Source organism: Hippoglossus stenolepis, chromosome 23, assembly GCF_022539355.2.
Source record: "Hippoglossus stenolepis isolate QCI-W04-F060 chromosome 23, HSTE1.2, whole genome shotgun sequence".
NCBI lineage: Eukaryota > Metazoa > Chordata > Actinopteri > Pleuronectiformes > Pleuronectidae > Hippoglossus > Hippoglossus stenolepis.
Genome location: NC_061505.1, coordinates 4,179,368 through 4,197,595, shown reverse-complemented (window position 1 = coordinate 4,197,595; position 18,228 = coordinate 4,179,368). Strand labels below are relative to the sequence as shown.

At 47.3% G+C, this 18,228-nt stretch overlaps 3 protein-coding genes across 7 annotated transcripts in view; 2 read left to right on the top strand and 1 right to left on the bottom strand.

Annotated features, from left to right (window-relative positions):
• tesk1b (testis associated actin remodelling kinase 1b) overlaps positions 1 to 2,605 on the top strand; it is a 33,764-nt gene extending 31,159 nt beyond the window's left edge. For all 4 annotated transcript variants that reach the window (XM_035148573.2, XM_035148572.2, XM_035148570.2 and 1 more), the window contains 3 exons: positions 291 to 377; positions 552 to 642; positions 730 to 2,605. In XM_035148573.2, coding sequence (XP_035004464.1) covers positions 291 to 377; positions 552 to 642; positions 730 to 1,823 — 1,272 coding nt within the window. In that variant the 3' untranslated portion in view covers positions 1,824 to 2,605. The remainder of the gene's footprint in view (positions 1 to 290; positions 378 to 551; positions 643 to 729) is intronic.
• Positions 2,606 to 2,764: 159 nt separating this feature from the next.
• Positions 2,765 to 6,571, top strand: si:dkeyp-75h12.7. The gene is made up of 7 exons (XM_035148577.2): positions 2,765 to 3,309; positions 3,499 to 3,619; positions 4,624 to 4,793; positions 4,998 to 5,176; positions 5,281 to 5,443; positions 5,749 to 5,870; positions 5,962 to 6,571. Exons 1-7 carry the CDS (start codon positions 3,231 to 3,233, stop codon positions 6,259 to 6,261), a joined length of 1,134 nt encoding a protein of 377 aa, XP_035004468.2. The 5' UTR covers positions 2,765 to 3,230; the 3' UTR covers positions 6,262 to 6,571.
• Positions 6,572 to 8,716: 2,145 nt separating this feature from the next.
• Positions 8,717 to 18,206, bottom strand: pik3c3 (phosphatidylinositol 3-kinase, catalytic subunit type 3). 2 transcript variants are annotated; one of them, XM_035148481.2, is made up of 26 exons: positions 17,836 to 18,206; positions 16,593 to 16,781; positions 16,052 to 16,195; positions 15,805 to 15,934; positions 15,572 to 15,598; positions 14,579 to 14,665; positions 14,350 to 14,445; positions 14,177 to 14,248; positions 13,980 to 14,084; positions 13,358 to 13,450; positions 13,062 to 13,247; positions 12,734 to 12,864; positions 12,239 to 12,320; positions 11,935 to 12,002; positions 11,717 to 11,822; positions 11,509 to 11,625; positions 11,109 to 11,240; positions 10,846 to 10,974; positions 10,628 to 10,697; positions 10,467 to 10,531; positions 10,283 to 10,367; positions 10,106 to 10,180; positions 9,855 to 10,023; positions 9,587 to 9,677; positions 9,228 to 9,353; positions 8,717 to 9,021 (listed from the first exon to the last, which is right to left on the bottom strand). In XM_035148481.2, exons 1-26 carry the CDS (start codon positions 17,898 to 17,900, stop codon positions 9,007 to 9,009), a joined length of 2,655 nt encoding a protein of 884 aa, XP_035004372.1. In that variant the 5' UTR covers positions 17,901 to 18,206; the 3' UTR covers positions 8,717 to 9,006. The 2 variants fall into 2 exon arrangements, with proteins under 2 accessions (XP_035004372.1, XP_035004373.1); XM_035148482.2 differs by lacking the exon at positions 15,572 to 15,598.
• Positions 18,207 to 18,228: the final 22 nt, after the last annotated feature.

The following is an 18,228-nucleotide window of genomic DNA, read 5'->3' as shown; positions in this document are numbered from 1 at the left end:
CTGTAGTTCTGTTTTATAATAACTGGTGTAGTTTTGGACACGGGATCCGTTGAACTCTGATTCAAAGCTTTGAAGTTGTAACAAAAGCTTCTCTCCCTCTCGTGTCTGTTGAATAATTCAGCAGCTTCGTCGTCTCATTCATCTCGACATCAAACGAGGGCTGAATTTTTTTTATGCTGTGTAATTTTTGGAAACAAATTTACAAGCACAAAAATAAAAAACCCAGAGGGGGAAACGTTCGTACAGACATGACTCTAAACCCTGGTGTTGTTCCCTTTGTTCCTCTGCAGGACTTTGGTCTGGACATTGAGGCCTTTCAGCAGATGGTGGGCGACTGTCCCTCAGATTTCCTCGAACTGGCCGTTACCTGCTGTAATGTAAGAAACTCCCGTCACTCATTTCTGGTTTCTTCCCTCGCTGTCGTCTCCGTGTTCATTCTGCAGCTCAGTTCCTCGCTGCTGGTTCACTTGTGCCTTCAGCGTGTCTCTGTTTCTTTTGAGCTCTGTCTCCTCTGTCCACGATGCTCAGTCTCATTCTTTCTGTCCTGTCAGATGTCTTCAAAGCTCCGTCCGTCCTTTTCCCAAATCGCAGAGGAGCTGGAGAGGAGACAGGCGGAGAGGAAGCAGAAGGACGAGGTCAAACGTGAGTCGTCTGTCGTCACCTGAGCGTCGACTCATATTTCTGAAATGTTCCTTCATTTACCTTTTTTTTGTTTTTCTCTTTTCAAAGCCGTCTCTCCATCCATTGGGCCCCTGCGGAGATCCCTCATCCGTCCATCAGACCCTCGACTCTCCCGCAGTAAATCAGACATGCTCCACCCCCCGGACACGCCCCCCTCTGTCCAACTGGCGCCCCCCGCTCGCGTCAACCCCTTCTCTCAGAGGGAGGACCTGAATGGCGGCAAGATCAAGTTGTTCGACACGCCCAGCAAGTCGGTCATCTCCCTGACCTTCACCCTGCCCCCTCCACCGGACTGCGACGACCCTTCAGCATCCGAGACGGACGGCAGCAACCTGCGCAGGAGGCACAGGCGCTGCCACTCGCTGCCGTGCACGCCTCCCCCTCACCTCACGTCGGCGCCGAACACCATCCTCACTGAGGAGGTGTCCCCGTCTGAGAGGAAAGGTGAAATAACTGGACAGAGCTACGAGATGGGGGAGCAAGGCGAGATGCAGCTGGCAGGAGACTCAGGGCTTCCTCTGTCTCTCGAGCCGCTGTCCCTCGACCAAGAGGATGAGGAGAAAGAGGAGGAAGAGGAGCCCATGGACTGCACCAGCTCTCCGGACACACAAGACGAAAGCACTTCATCTCCTTACTCCGATCCCTCGCCTCCTCTCTCACACTCCTCCACTCCGCTCCAACCCTCCAGCCCTCCCTTCTCTAACGGCTGGGGGTCCGCCATCTCCAACGGGCCCCCGTGCCTGCCTCCCCTCTCCTGTTTGGACAACAACAATGTGGTCGTCAGCCGGCCGCTGGGATGGAGCACCCCGACCCCAAATGCCGCCACCACCACCAACAACAACGGCTACCACTCACCTGGAGACCCCGCCGGCTCGTCCCCGTTCGGCTCCAGCAGCGGCCACTCTCTGGACCAGGAGGAGGTCGTCTCCTGTCCCGGCTGCTGCCTCGCCGGCTTCCGCTTCCCCTCGCTCTGCCTCAGAGCTCCGCCGCGCAGGAACCCCTACAAGAACCTGAACGTGGACCACGCAGCCTCGCGCGGCCTGCTCAGTCCGGGACCCAAGGGTCTGCCGCCCTCCACTAACCCCACCACCACCACCACCCGCCTGGAGCCGGGCCTCGCCTTGCCGGGGGCGCAGACATAAGCCCAGACTCCTCGACACCAAATACACGAGTGGAGACTCTGCACCGAAAGATCTTCCCTGGAAATGAAGTGGCTCTTCTTCGAATTTGCACAGATTTGAACACAGCAATACTCTGCTTCTCCTCCAGACACACTGTGCGGTGCAGAGCGTCCACCTCCTGGAACACTCCCGACCTGGAGAGTGGCTGAGTGGTGGGACAGGGAGCTTTCTCTCTTGACTTTCTCTTGTGTGTGTCGCCCTCTGCTGGGCTGAGGGCGTCAGCTGTGCCTGCGTGGATGTGACCGACGAGCCGATCCGCATGTGAACACTCGGGGCCCCGGTCGATTTCGATCCTGTATATTTTGCAGATGTTAAGATTCTTATGACTGATGATGATGCTGGAATGAGGAATGTTAAGCTTAGTATTATTACTGTTGCAATGATTTATTGATGTTTGGTGCTGTTTCTGAATGAACAGGCAGTTTTTGCTTTTGTGTCTTTAATTATCAAGGTGTATAGTGCACTGCTGAGATGTGAGTGTGTGTGTGAGTGTGTGTGTGTGTGTGTGTGAGTGTGAGTGAGAGCTGTACACCGTTCTGACTCTTTTGTTTTCTGTATGATCTGTGTCCTCCCTCCTGGTGAAGCACTTCATCTGTATTACTGTTGTTAAAAAGGAAGCTGTTGATGTCGTCATTACTTTTGGGAATGAACGGTCAAAGACCTGCTTAAGAGATGTATGTATTATTATTCAGATTCTTATTATTTAAACCATGGCATTGAATAAAATGAGAGAATGCAGTGAAGTTGTCCTGACGTGGATCTGATTTCTACCTTTGCTGATGTTTGTTTGCAGGATTACGCACAAAAAAAACACTCAACCGATCAAGATCTGGTGAATTTAAATGTGGTTTCATAAGGAGGCTGATTATCATTCTAGATAATTATTATTTATAAATGTCGGAATATAATCAACAAATACTGGATGAATAGTTTTTAGGAGAATAAAATCATAAAGAAGATGCAACTGCTAAAAGATGTTTCTTCATATTTTCCTGTTTGAGGGTTTAAGTTCCAATAGTTTCAAACTTTCTGGCCAGAAAACAATCTTTAAATCTTCAGTTTATTGAGGACGTGAGCAGCTGAACCTTTTTAAAAAGCGATAGAGTAACTTTCTCCTCTTCCTCTCACTCTCTGTTTCCTCCTGCTCTCCTGTTAAGTAGCTTACAGCCTCTTCTCTCTCTTACAAAGTCACCAGCCTCCAATTAAGCCTCCTGCTGTCTCCAGTCCATCATCCTCCTCTGCAGCTAATTCCTCCTGCTCCTCTCCGTCTCTGTGTGTTTGTGTTCAAGTCTGTCTCCTGTCCTGCTGCAGGTCGGAGTTGAGACCGTCTCGGTGTCGTCCACTTGATCCGCAGGTCACCAAGTCGCCATGGAGACAGCAGGTGTAGCCCCGGGTGGGTGGAGGTCAGCGGTGGCGTTGTGTGTCGTGGTCGTGCTGCTCATTAAAGGTGAGTGTGAGACAGTTTAAACGTTTTTTCCTCCTCCTGTGTGTCTGCTGCACGAAGTTGTCCCCTCTGATCAATCATCCATCCAAGTGTTAACAAAGTTGTGATAATCAGACTTAACAGGTCAATGAGCATCAGTGTGTGTGTTTGTGCTATTTTTAAGTGTACGGCTTTTATGTGCGACCTCTCCAGGGTCGAGCGGGTTAGTCTGTTACACCGCAGTGGAATCACTGGACTTAGGCTGCCTCCTGCGGTGGACCTGTCCCCGTGCCAGTCCTAACGCCACCTACAGCGTCCAGACCAAGACACAGGGGTGAGTCTCTCTCTCTCTCTCTCTGTGTGTGTGTGTGTGTGTGTGTGTGTGTGTGTGTGTGTGTGTGTGTGTGTGTGTGTGTGTGTGTGTGTGTGTGTGTGTGTGTGTGTCAGGTATTCCTCATGTTGTGGGGACCAAAAGCACATTTCCAAGGTCACATTATGGAGACAAAAAGCAAGTCCCCAGAATGTAAATGATTACATTTTCAGGTGAAGACATGTTTAAAGGTTTAGGTGTATCGAGTCCTAACAAAGGTTATGACTTGCTTCACCCTTTGAGTCAAGGTTAGAGTCAGTCTCCAGGAAATCAATGTAGTGTCCTCAAGTCGTGGAGACGTGTGTGTGAAGCTTCACATATTAGCATTAGTATTTATCCACAGACACTTTATGCTTTCGTTCCCTCAAAGGCAGTTTTTGTATTTTAACTTTCATCTTTTCTCATCACTTATTTGAAACGTTTTTGTCTGAATAAACTTAGAGTTCTTATTTATGTTGGTGTGTAGTGTTCAGTGTTTGCCGCATATAAAACATCCAATTCTATGAAAGTAGTGGCCATGAACTTTTGTAGAATGGAACCATCCATGTTATTTTATGGCCATTAGATGATACAAACCTTATTTCTGATCAAATCTGACCTGAGAACAACAGGAAGGTTAAATAAATACTCGTGAACTTGTCCTTTTGTAAAGTGACATGATGGTTTATAGATGGTTTCAGTTTTCTGTGAACTTGAAAAGAACAAGCAAGAGAATAAGTGAAAGAATTCATTAAACAAAGCCTGTGAGCTTTATAGAGTCTTATCGGCTCAGGACTAAAGGGGGCAGAGCTTTTGAAACAAGAGCTTCACGGCTCTGGAGGAAATACAGGAGACTTACTCAGTTACTTCCTTCAAATCAAAGCTTAAAATCTGCTTTTATCATCATTATCTGTTAATTTGACCTAATTCTAGTTGTTGTTGTTTGATTTTCTCTGTACTTGTCTCTGACTGTGGGCTCCTGGTTGCAGGGGCCCCTGGCAGGACGTCTCCTGGTGCGTCCGGGTCTCGTCCCGCAGCTGTGACCTGTCTCGGGCCTTCTCAGACTTTGAGCTCTTCAACATGATCCGTCTCGGCGTCCACCTCGGCCCCGGCTCCACCGTGTTGATCAAACCACGCAAGTTCGGCTACAGCGACTTCAGTCAGTGACAATAATCTAAGAATCTTCAGCAACTGGAATTCATTGGTCTTGAAATCTGTGACTCAGAGTTTCCAGTCCCAGCTGCTCTGGTTGAGGGAAACTATCCGACTCTGTGGCACAGGATTTGAAAACTGCTGCTTTAAAAACAGTTTGACTGAGTCACATGTTGGAGGGTGAATAACTGTGTGATTCTCTCCCTCCCAGGATTCAGTCGTCCCTCGGTCTCTGTCTCTCAGAGAGATGAGCGGCTGCTGGTGGAGGTGCGGTTCCCTTGCGCTGCCAACAGGAGGTGCTCTCCGGAGAGCTGCTGCCCCATCTCTGAACTGACTGACCCCCGGACGACAGTGACTGTGTTCAACAAACGCCAGCACTCAGAATATCAGGTCCAACATGTCCTGATCCCTTTGGTTTGACTCCGAGTTTGACTTCTTATCTGTTGATTCTGTGGTTTTTGTTTTGACGAGTCTGGGTTTTGTTTTCCCTTCAGAGTCGTACGGTTTGGACCCAGGACGTCGTGACCTTGGTGGAGTTCTCTGGTTTGTCTCCGGGTCAGAACTTCTGCGCCGTGGCCAACTTCTCCCTCCCAGCATTCTCCATGGCGGCGTCTCCGAAGTCCAGGCCTCAGTGCGTCCAGATCGTCTCTAAATCAGGTGTAAAGAGGAAGAAAGATCAGTCATATATATATATATACAAGTTTAAAGCTTGAGGCAGATGTGTCGGGACCTGACATTTATCAGATCTGTCACAACACTATAAAACAAAAGGAATCTGGTCCTGGTCCAGAACTCAGGATCTTTCATTTGACTCAACGTGTCTTTGTTTGTTCCATAATCCCTGATTTGCAACCGAGTCCAAAGGTGCAGTTAAATCTCCTGCCGGTGTCTTGGCTCGGCTCGTTCTGAGGCCTCACTGTGGATTCAGCGTGTTCACTCCTGTTTGTGTTCTCCTGCCACAGCGTCGCTGCCGGTGCTGTGTCTCGGCGTCCTGCTGGCGTCTCTGCTCCTCGCTCCGCTCCTCGTCGTGGTTCTGAAAAACCCGGGACGAGCTGCAGCCCCTGAACCTCCACCGAAGACTCCAGTACGAGATGTGTCTTATTTCTCTCTTTCTCTTAACACAACTCTCTATCTGCTTTTCCATGACAGATCTTTCTCTTCTTTCTTTCCTCAAGTCCTCTGCTTGTGATCCCGTCTCGTTGGACCCCCTCTCCCCGGTCCCAGTCGAACCTTGTGACATTCACATCGAGTTCCCTGACGACCACATCTCCATGGAGACCTCCTCCAGCCTCCCCTCCTCCGCCCAGGACCACACCTCGACCAGCAGTCCTCTCCATCGGGACTGTGGGGCAGCGTACTGGGACAGCGGGGGGACGGAGCTGGAGCGAGGCCTGGACTCGGGCCTCAGCATCCCGCCTGTGTCTCAGTCCTCTGAGGAGACGTGTGACAAGATGAGACTGATACAAACAGACTGAGTCACTGTCTCTATGTCCAACACCTTGTTATTTACATGTCATTATGTTATTTGTATTGTTCTACAAATATTGGTCTGTATGTGGCGACATGATTTTCTTAAATGAGCTTTGGCTGGAGACAGAAAGATCGAGAGCCTCATCTGCAAACACGGAGGAGGCGGAGTTTATAAGCTATACAACAGCCAGCCACCAGGTGGCGATTGAGATGCTTTGGCTTCACTTTTGGGGAGCTGCCGTGTCGTCCATCTTTACAGTCCATGATCCTGATCTGCACCAAACTTTAATAAACTCTTTCTTTGCACTTGTCAAATCCTTCTGCTAAGTTTCATCTGATTCATACGGTAGTTTTTGCAGAATCCTTCTCACAAACAAACAACCAGGGCTAAAACATAACCTCCTTGGTGGAGTCAAATATTCCTCGACAGCCTCGAAGTTATATGTATTTTATTGCTCGTCTTTGTCTGACGTGACTAACTATCTTATATTAATTGTAGTACTTTTGAGTTTTGGAAGTTTGAGTTGGACAAAATAATCAATATGAAGAGATAACGTTGGGCTTCATGAACCTTTCTCCCGGTTTCCCTTCGAGACATGATTCCTCTCCAGTTCCTCCTCTGACCTCTGACCTTCCGTTCTCCTCGAGCTCATTAACCACAAACACAATGTTCCCGTCCTCTCGAGCCCTCGGATGACGTCCGACACTGTGGCACGAAGCGATCGAACTGTTTGTCCCAATTTTCAAACGTACAAGCACATTTCTCTGGCTCGGACACGAGTCAGGGAATCGACTGGTGAGTGAGATCTGCCAGTGGAGCAGAGACAGTTTATCCGACGGCTCCAGAACGAGATGTTTGTCTCTGCGTGTGCTCGTCCGCGGATTCGGTGAAAAATCTAAATCTGGTTGCGGTTTTTCCCGCTCTGCGTTTGGTGCCGAGATCCAGTGTCACTCAACAGGCTCGTCCAAACCATCATCTCCATAAACAGGAACTAAGAAAACTCCTGACCCCCCCGACCTGCAGCCAACATGCCGCTCTCTGCCCTCCTGTAATGTCTCTGACTCACAGTTGCCCCCCATCGACGTTCCGCCGCCTGTTGCCCGTGACTGACGCCTCATTCTGCGTCCTGCATGACGACCGGGAACATCTTGACATCTCGCTGCTCGGCCTCCTGTTTTCTGCTGGTGCTGCATTCTTTCCGCAGCATTGGCGGTTTGGCCATCCAGCGTTGTTTGTTTCCCCTTCTGCCTCCTCCAGAGTCCACAGAGACCTGGGGGGTCGTCCAGAGCTGTGCCGGGGCTTTTATTACAAAACACGGTGCTGACATGAGGTGATTCATGGATGAAGCTCGGAGTTGGCTCCGGGGGGGGAATCGAACACCTGACTACACAACAGATCTGCTGGTGGCTCTGGCATCAGGAAGCTGCTCGACTGGTTCTGTTCTGCTTACTTACCCAAACTTTTCAGAAAATCTCCACTTAGATGGATTTAATTTGGCTCATTGTCTTTGTATGTCCACTCGTACTTATACCTCTGTGAGGACCATTTAGACCAAATGTAATGAGGACATTACTTACTTAGATATTGACAAGTATAAATTGAATAAATAAATATAAGATGAATAATCTACACAACCAAAGTTATTTCAGTTCACTTGAGTTCACCAAGGTTATTAAACCATCACCATAAGAACCATTATCTTTATAAAATAAAAGGTTTACAAGCTCAGTTATTTAAGTTTGTTTTACATTCTCATGAAACTATTTACGAACAGTAATTTGTGAGAAACATTTCTTTAAACTGCATTTCTTCTATATTACTGGCTGCTGTACTTTTTTCTCCTGACTTCGATAAATTATATCTATTTTTCAGCCCGAGTGTTTTATTAATACATAATAAACATCCTGCTTCATGATCTGTGCGTTTTGAGGGAACCTTTTAGATATTAACAGCATTTTGATCATATTTATACATATTAGTTCAAATTTAACTGCAATTTCTTGTTCTAGATGAATTGCCCATTTTGTTTTTTACCATAAGATAAATTTTATATTTTAAAACTTTGAACAACCCATTTTCCAGGTGACTTAGTTCTACTGGATGTAAATGATTGAGAGTTTATTTTCATACTCTGCTTTACTTCAGTCAGATCAGCTGCTGTGTGTAAGTGACAGGAGGAAACGTACATCTTGTTCTTAAATGGCATGTCAACTACGTGTGTCCCGTGTTTCTGGGTCTGGCAGGAAATGCTTAGTCACTCGCTCTGACTCACCCTCGCCCTCTGGGGGTCCGACTCTGTTTCTGCCCCCAGCGTCGACAGTGTGACCGTCCACAGATGGTCAGCGATGCTCAATTAAGAACCGCGTCGCGCCCCATAAACGCAGCGTGGCAGCACTTTCTCTGGGCTTCGACCATGAAAACACACACGTCTCGAGAAATTTACTCACGAGTGGAACGGGTAGTTGTATCAACAGTCTTTTATTTTTTGGCCGTACATTTCATTCATTCAATAATTAATATACACGATATATACATGAGCAAACAAAGATGTCCGTGTCCTTGTTCAGCCGACTTGCAGTAAAGGTTGGCAGTGCATTCTTGGCCTTTTTTAAAAACAGTGTCATTAAGTTTCTCCTCTCTCTCTCACACACACACAGCATCAGTTGTGTCGGTGCCTACGATCGGCCGCAGCCGCGAGTTCCTGCCGCAAACGCTGGATCCACGTCGTCCTCTTCCCGGAAGTCTCTGCTCATCTACGCCAGTACTGAAGAGACACAGGAAATAAGTTACAGCCGTTTGTTCAGGACTTGAAGGAACCGCTCTGCATTTTGGGGGAAAAACGCTCAATTGCCAGTTGTTAACATGTAGAAGAGATCAATTACGTTTCTGAACTGTTATAAAAGTTTCTTCTTAAACTCCCACAACATCCGCTACGCCATCTTTTTAAATGTGTGACTTGTGTGTACTCACCTGGGCAAACTTGTGTATCTGCTCGACCACAGCAGCAAACAAAGCCCCCACGCTCTCATCGATCAGACTCTGCATGTAGTGAACCGCCTCCTCGTCCGACAGGTCCAATCGAAACTTGTCCTGCACCTGGAGGCAGAAAACAAAACGATATGGTCGTCACTGATTCTTTTACTGGATGGAAAGACGTCAGAAACCACATGAAACTCCAGCGTGTGTCTTCTGAAACCACCTAATATCACGAGCCATCGTGATATGTAAAGAGATGATTCTAAAAACTATCTTCTTGTTTGTTAAGGTGGGAGGACGAGTTCATTCCCAATGTCCCACCACCTGTCCCTGTTCAGTTTAGTGTAACGTACCTTCCTAACAGTCTTGTCAGGCTCCAGAGCAATGTCAGGAATATTGGCGTCCACCATGAGGGAGAACAGATTCAGGATCAGGTTGGAGTATCTGAAGAAAAGGAAGGAAGACGGTTTATCTCTGTGGCTAAATACATGTTATACATATAATTCTATCTTCCTTGAAAAAACCCTTTACTGTGGACCGGAGTTATGAGTCACCTCGACAACAAAGTAAACGACAGAGGTGTGTGTGTGTGTGTGTGTGTCTGTGTGTGAGAACCCCCACCTCCTGAGGTGCAGGAAGGCGGTGTAGCACTGCTTCCTGAACTCCTGGTACTGCTCGCTCTGCATGCCCCCCATCCCCTCCACCATCTCTTTGCTCAGCTTCATGGGGGGGGGCAGCGGTTTGGGGTCTCGGCCCAGGATGTAGCCGAAGTCAATGTGGAAGAGTTTCCCTGCAGAAGGACAGAATGTTCTTCAGAACATGTTCCAGGGAGCGGGATTCAAACACCAAGTGAAGGAAGACGTTTGCCTCACCCGTCTTCGTCAGGAGCAGATTGTCCAGATGTCTGTCTCCGACTCCCAGGATGTAGGTGATGACGCAGTAGCCGGCTGGAAGGACACGGAGAGCGGAGACACGTCAGTTAATGTGTTCTTCAAGTGCGGAACACAAACACACTGAGCCCACGGCTGTTATCAACACACCACACTCACCACAGCTCTTCACGTAGGTGTCCATCACCTCGGAGCTGATGCCGTACGGCCCCTTCTCACTCGGTGCATGTTTCCTGAAGAAGCTCTGTGGAAACCAACGATTGAAAGGACAGATTGTTTTGTGCGTCTCCTCCACAAAGCAGATTATTATGAGATTATGTGTGAGGGTTGTGTCTCTGCTGACCTGGATGTTGCCTTCAGTAGCCAGGACTTCAGCCACAGGGACCGACTGGACAAACTGCATGAAACCTGGAACCAGAACAAATGTTCTCTTCTTCATTATTCTGCGAGTAAATTTGTTTTTGAGAGGAACCTATTCTTTACCAGAGTAAAATGTGATCTTACCGTGTTTGGTGCTGGTGGCCAACACTTTGTAGGGAGTCAACTTCAGGTCCAGATTTTCTTTTCTCAGAAGCTGAGGACAAAATGTGCATATACATTTATTTAAAGTGAAAATTGTTCCCACCATTTTGACGAAGCAAGCAACATATATAACATAATTCTGTGGTGCACAGAAGCTGCAGGATCTGAAACCCAAAGAGATCCCTACAGTCATTTCTTACTCTGTCCATCAGGGAGATGATCTGCAGGATGAGCTGGTCCTGTCTCAGGTCGTCCCCGTGTTTGAAGATCACCGGGTACATGGCTCCATCCTCAGCCTTGAAGATGAGCTTGGCCGGCATCAGAGCGCTCTGACACACAAACACAGAAACAAAGACTCAATGTGACACACAGATATTTGATCTTAGTCAAGACAAAGCAGAGCAAACTGAATCTTACTGAAAAATAAAAACACTGTTCAACTGTGTAAATGTCTTCTCTGTACCTTGAAGAGCGTCGCTGTTTCAGGAACGATGCCCCTGATCTTGATTTGAGGCTCCAGAGGAAGAGGAATCGGCTCGATCTCGGAAAGATTCACCTTCTCGTTGTCGGCCAGCAGAGCCTGCAGCCGCTCCGTCTGCCTGCACGCACACACACACACACACACACACACACACACACACACACACACACACACACACACACACACACACACACACACACACACACACACACACACACACACACACACACACACACACACACACACGGGGGAGAGACGTCATTGAAGACAAAGCCAGATGTTAATGGGGTTTTTGACCAGTGTGAAAAGGGATTAAATGTGTTTCAGATTCGTTGCACCTTAGTGGAGGTTTGCGTTCTACCGAGTTCTATTCTGTTATTACCTTCTTCTTGCGATTTCCACTCTCCCTTTGCACGGCTTTCATCAGCTGCACCAGTCGGTCGACAAACGTCTGCTGCGCGGCCAACAGCGAGCGCATCACTCTCACACACTTATCGCCCTGCGGCGGAGAGAAAGTGTGACGATTAGAGGTGGAGCAAAGAGACCGAGATGAAGATGGTAATTGTTTCTTTGATGAAAGGATATCCGACCTTCAGTAAAGCCTGACTGAACCTCCTCATGACGTTCAGGTACATCTCGTGGGTCTTGGGATCCCTCTGCTGAGTGTCCTGATCCTCGCACTCCACAATCACGTACCTGAGGGAGGACACACTTGGTTTGTTCGGACGGACGCACAAACTTAAAACACACACTCATTCGTAATGAAACTGGGAAATAGTGTCAGAAGGAAAATCCGAGCTGTTCTCACCAGTACAAGTAGTTGGCGAGAGTGGAGTTCTTGCAGGCGCGGGAGATGAGGAACGTGCACAGGTCTTGCTGCAAAGAGACACACATGTTTGAGTTTAAACACTCATCACGACAGACTGAAGCTGGACTCAGACTAGAGGGATTTGGTTTGATTTCCTGCGTTTCGGACGACCCAGAGAATCGGAGGAGACACCAACACTCCTGATTCTGCTTCATTAAAGTGGGTTTCTCTATGTGACACACGTGGATTTATATTGATCAGCAGTGAATTCTCTCATGGGACAATTATTTTGAGCTCTCCTCACCTCCGTATTCTCGCTGTCGGCTCCTTCTTTGCCTTTCTGTGGAGCAGTGAAGGATCCAGATGTTCCAGAGAGAATCTGAGAACTACACAAAACGGGAGAAAGAAAACAAAACTGATTAATAACAAACCTGTCGGAGAATGTGATGAAAAACATTTCTTCAAACTGACAGGACATTGTGTTTTAGCAGTGAGGGTCGATTCATTTTTAGGTCGACACGGTCGCAGAGTGGAATTTCTCTGCCTCCAGCTGACGGCAAAAGATTCTGGCCAGAGCTCTTCCAGGAAATTAAAATAACCAATGACTTCATTATGGTTTTATAAAAGAAAAATAATCACGTGAAAATATTCGGAGATAAATTTAGACCCAGGCTGTTGAAAACAAAATGAGGCAGAAAAACAAATCCCTGAGTTTCAGTCCGCTCGGTTACATTTTTAAACTATTTATTAATGATCCACAGCCGGAGAAGCTGTTCCAATTTCTGATCCAAGTGCTGACCTGTCCATTGCGGAGTCATCTGAAAGTCCCTGGCTGTCTCTCTTGCTGCCTGGCTCCAGGCCTCCCTGGATATCACTGAAGTTTTCATATTTGAGCGCCTGAACCAGCTGCAGCAGATACATCAGCAGGTCCTGGAAGAGAGAGAAATGGGATTAATTATAGCGATGGTGCTACAGCAGGAATTTCTAAGTATGAATAGTTTAAAAAGTACTGAAAGAAGTGATGGATACACACTTATATGTGAAACTGACCCTTCATCATCATCCGCCCACACCCATACATTTACATCACGTATTCCTCCAGGCCTCTCTCGGCCCTGCACGCCTACCTCGTCGTCTGCCTGTTGCAGCCGCGTCACCGCGTAGCGTCTGACCGTCGGGTTGCTGAACTGGGACGACAGCAGCTCCAGCGAGTCCTCCACGTCCATGGGCCTCCACTTCCCCAGCAGCTCCAGAGCCTGCTTGGCCTCCCCGGGCAGATCCCAGTTCACGCACTTGAGGAACTTTGTTAACGCCTGAAGCAAGAGGAGGAGGAGGAATTCATTTGGTCACAAAGGAAGTGAGGTTCGGAGGGAAATCCGTCAGGTTACGCAGAGTTGCTTAGATAAACTATGGACACGCCCACCTTCTCCTGAGTGGTGAGGTAGTATCTGAACTTCCACACCAGGTCCTGCTCTTCAGAGCTCAGCTGCTTGGTCGGAGGGTAGCTCACGATGATCTGGTGGTGAAAACAAACTGGAGGAGTGAGATCTGGACGGTGTGTTCTGATCCTCAGCTATGAAAGGCATTCTCTAACATATTATGAAGCGTGTGACCCAAGCAGCAGAGCTACTCTAATCCCACATCAAGAGTGGGTCTCTGAGGGAGTCTGATCCGGGGGCTGAGAGGTTGTGACTCCCAACTTTAAGACCCATGACACTTTAGAAGAAGCTTAAGAATGGCCTATACATCCATTTTATTCATTGTCATTACCTGCACAAAAAACACTTTGTATAATTTGGTGCAGATCCAAATAAAAATCTGGATCCAGTGAATTTAAACGTGGTTTCATGCGTGACTGTTTGGCCTGTTTGAGGTTTGAGCTCGGCTGAGTCCACTGGTTTATGTTTTACCCCTCTTAAGATTATAGATCTGTACGTAGTATTGGGAGCCATTTTGTGCCATCTCGCCTTTAAATACGTTATGTACAATAATAAACGTATTTCTAGTTGGATTTGTTTTTCTAATTAAAAACTGAAGCCACTTACATTGAGCTGGTCCCGTGTGGCAGCGTTGGGCTTCAGGTCGTGATCCGACGGCCCGCTGCGGAGGCTACGAGCCAGTTTGTGATGCTTGCTCTCCACCAGGTTCTCCTGCGAGGAAAATGTAAAGAAAACACACTGAATTCAATATATATTTCACCAACACCATCACAGTCTTCATAAAAAAGTGTTAGTCCTCTCACCATCCCCATCTGTGGGTCAGGAACTTTGACGATGTCGCAGCTGGTGAGAACGGGTGACGTGTCGTCTCCATCCTGAAGGGGGACCACGTACACATCAATCAGAAAGTTCCCACTTTATGGATATTACACGTTAATATGAGCTTTTTTACATGCTTAGGAATATATTGAACTACCTTCTCATAGTAGACGATGCTGTACTCCTTGTCATTTGTTTTGACACGAGGGAACTCCACCATGAGGTACATGAAGTTAGAGCTGCGTTTCTCACTCTGCAGAGACACACATCAAACATTAAAAACCAAAATCAATATAGTTGTGAAAAATGCCCGTGCACACAGTGAAGTGTCCGAGACAATCCTGTATTCCTACAATATCATTGGTTATAGACACATAAAAACAAACCTCGTTGATCATCTCGATCTCTCTGAAGGTGAGCCGGTCCAGCCAGTCCACCTTCACCATGTGGCCCTGCCGGTGGGCCTTCGTCAGCTGGATGGACACAAGAGATGGAGAAAGAGGGGAAGAAGAAAGAGGGGAAGAAGAAAGAGGGCAGGGAAACGAGAAAGAGAGAGCAGTTTACTAAAATACACCAAAAAAATAAGAGAATGTAAAATATACAGAGATCGATGCTCTGGTCACAGCGTGGTGGTTGGTGTGCAAACAGCTCGACCAATCATGCACAGACTCATGTGCCAGCAGCCAATCCAGCATCTCCGCTCACACACACAGACACACACGCTCAGTAGCCAATCCAATCATCGGTCAGTGTGGGTGACGAGGATGTGAGCGCAAACTTGGCCGTGAGCAGGAAGCCCAGAACTCAGCAGGTTAGAATTAGTTCTCACTCTTTAAAAGATCGTGGATGAAAGCCTGGAAACAACCTGAGATACATTAAGTTAACTGCACTAAGTGTTAATAACAAAAATGGAGGAACAAGTGAGTCTGTTTTCGGGGGCCTGTTGGTATAGACACACTTGTGCGGACTGAGATTGTTTTACTTTGAAATCGGATTAGTGTAGCCTGAAATGAGATGAACTCCCTCTGAAATATTCAAAAAACCTGCGACCAGTTTACAAATATAATTTTCTCGTGTCCACATACAAATGAAATTCATGCACTAACACTTGTGCAAAATATAAAAACTTATGGCAACAGCAGAAAACCTGTGTGTGATGGCTCCAAGAACGCAATGTGTTCACACCAGAACCCGGGTCAAAGTGTATTTGTACGCTTTTATACTAAATGCACCAACACTGTGTGATACAAGTGAAAAGACAAGTCTGCAAATACAGTTTGGCCGAGGTCTTGTTCACACACGTACAGTACACAACTCAAACACACTCTCACACACACACATTCTGCATCGCCAACACTAACTCCTCCACTTGTACTCACATCACCGAGTACCTCCAGGTCAGGGCCCTGGAACAGATCAGTGTTTAGACAGGGCTTTGCGTCGGAGGGTTTCTCTCTTCATCCAACGTACACATTGTTTCCGTTCCCCCCCCCCTCCATCTTATCTCTCTCCTTTCTCTCGTCTTTTCAGTCCTACTGCCTCCTCTCATGCACCATTACACTCCTCTCTCTCTCCCCAGTTAACCCTGTTCTCCGATCCACACACACTGTACCTTGGCGAGCCTGCCCATCTGGTCCTCTGCCAGGCTGCTGCTGGTGCGCCCTGGTGTGGTGGTGGGCTCCCCTCCATCCCCCTCCACGCCCGGCCAGACTTTCAGGTCGTGCATCCCTTGTCGGAACATACTAGAAGAGGGCGGCAGCAGGACGTGTTTCAAAGTTACATATCGGTGTTTCTGCACACATCAGCATAAAAGACTTTTTAAACACGACCGCAAAAAAATGGCACGAGACTCAACTCACCCATATTTGCCGAACAGAGTGACAGTGGTGCCCCCCACGGGTACGGCTCTGCCAGGGCCATAGATGTCCCACACTGTGAGAGCCACCTGGGCACTTTGGGGAAGATCTGGATATTTGACCGGCAGCCGCAGCCACTCGTTCCAGCTGCGCAGCACAAGAGGAGAGGGAACAGAGAGAATAAAAAGACAAGAGAAAGTGTGAGAGATCAAATATAAAGTCTGAGCAGCTGACATGTAACTTTTATGAAGCTTAAGGAAAAGGGGTTTGCGATTATTGGAGGGAGTTTATTGTCTTTTCACTTTTATAATGAGACACAGTATATAAATATGCTTATTGGATTTTTTTTTATCCAGGTAATGGGTTCATTGCAATGACAGCACTAAGGGAGGCATTAAGAATCCATGATGTTGCAAAGTAAAAAAAAATCTTTACAGCATTCCTGCTTCTAAATTAAGACTAAAGATTCAACTGACACAAAGGCTAAGAATAGATAAATGTGGAGAAATGAACATTAATTTTGAGGAGAAACCACTGGACTCACTTCCAACGTGTGCTGAATGCTTTATACGAGGTGCGAACAGGCAAGGCGAGGGGTTTTCCTTCAGCGAACACCTGACAGGTGACGTAGAGGTCCGAGCAGTTCTCCTGGTAGAGGCCGGAGAACCGAAGCATGGGGTCTTCCAGCAGCGCCTTGTAGCTCTTCTGCTCTCGCTTTCCTTCTAAACTGCCTCTGGAGGAGGAGGACAGAGCAGATGGGGAGATAAAGTCAGGGAGAAACAAAGAGGCTGTTTGTTGATGTCGTGAAGACGGATACAACTCAACCTCTTACAGCTAAATCAAGTTATTTGAGACTTATTCATGGTTGTCAATTTAAAAGTTTCAGCCAGAAATATAAAACTTCATGGAAACAGAGAATTGCTGTGACGGTGACGACAGCCTGATTCCCACAGTCCCAGTCAGACATTCACGGCCATTTCAAATAAGTTGGTAAATTGTTGTGCAATCACAAGACTCACAAGCTACACACATGATTCCTCGTGTTGTCTGAGTCACGGTGGAGTAAACATCCTGCTTACTGGTGCAGTCAGTTGATTTCAGTTAAACAGAGACAATTAACTGAAATCTATTTATTTCTAGTGAGTGGAAATTCATCCCAACTCTAAAAACTGGAATATAAAGTATGAGTAATTTAGTGAAGCTTGCTTGAATTTAAGTGGACTGTCGGGCCTTTGTGTGTAATCTACTGAGTGCGATTCTAGTTTAGTAATGACATAAAATGATAGACCTTAACAAAGAGTTACTGCAACTACTGATACGATTTGTATTATTTTTCTGCTTATTGATTTGTCCTTTTTGTTTCTTTTACCTTAGTTTTAATTTATTTTATTTGGCTGGAAGAACAGTGCTTTCTGATTATGAAATGTTTTCCTTTATCTTGCCTCTGTGTTGTTTTGACTCTCTGTGTATGAAGTGTGTGTTCTAAATAAAAGTGGCCCTACTTTGCCAAACCGATTTAAAACCGCTTTGTACAGACAGTAGCACTTTTAGCTACAACTTAGTTAGCTAGCTCTAGAAGCCAGAAACACAAACGTAATAGAGTCTATGAGAGAATATAACTAAGAGGAAAGTACACTGAGCTACATTCATGTCACTGTAACATTAAACCAAGTGTTAAACCTCAAATCGAATGACTAGGGGACTTAAGTGAGCTTCTGTCCCCCACAAGGGAAGTAGTGTCCCCACATTGTCGGTGTGCAGTCGGGCTCCACGACGAGAGAACTCACATCTTGAGCTGCACGTTGATGTCCAGGTCGCAGCTGTAAACATAGTTGAATTTATCAGTGTCCATCTTCCCACCGGGAAACACTGGAACCAGAGCCCTGCGCGCTCCACCATCAAACCCCCTGCCCCCCCCTCCCCGGACGGTTGGTCAGAGACAAGGCCCCGGATCAGCGCACTGAAACTCGGCTGAACCCGGTTCACGCACCGCGGACTCGGTGGCAGACGGTACCGGCGCTCGCTCGGGTCCCCACCGGCGGATGGAGCCGCTGTGTTCACGGTAGAATCGGTGTTTTTGACGCAGGTCTCCTCGCGCATGATGTGGTGATTTCACCGAGCGACACAACAACACCGCGGAAAACTGACATCCACAGCCAGGGGGAAGTCATCGAACCCGG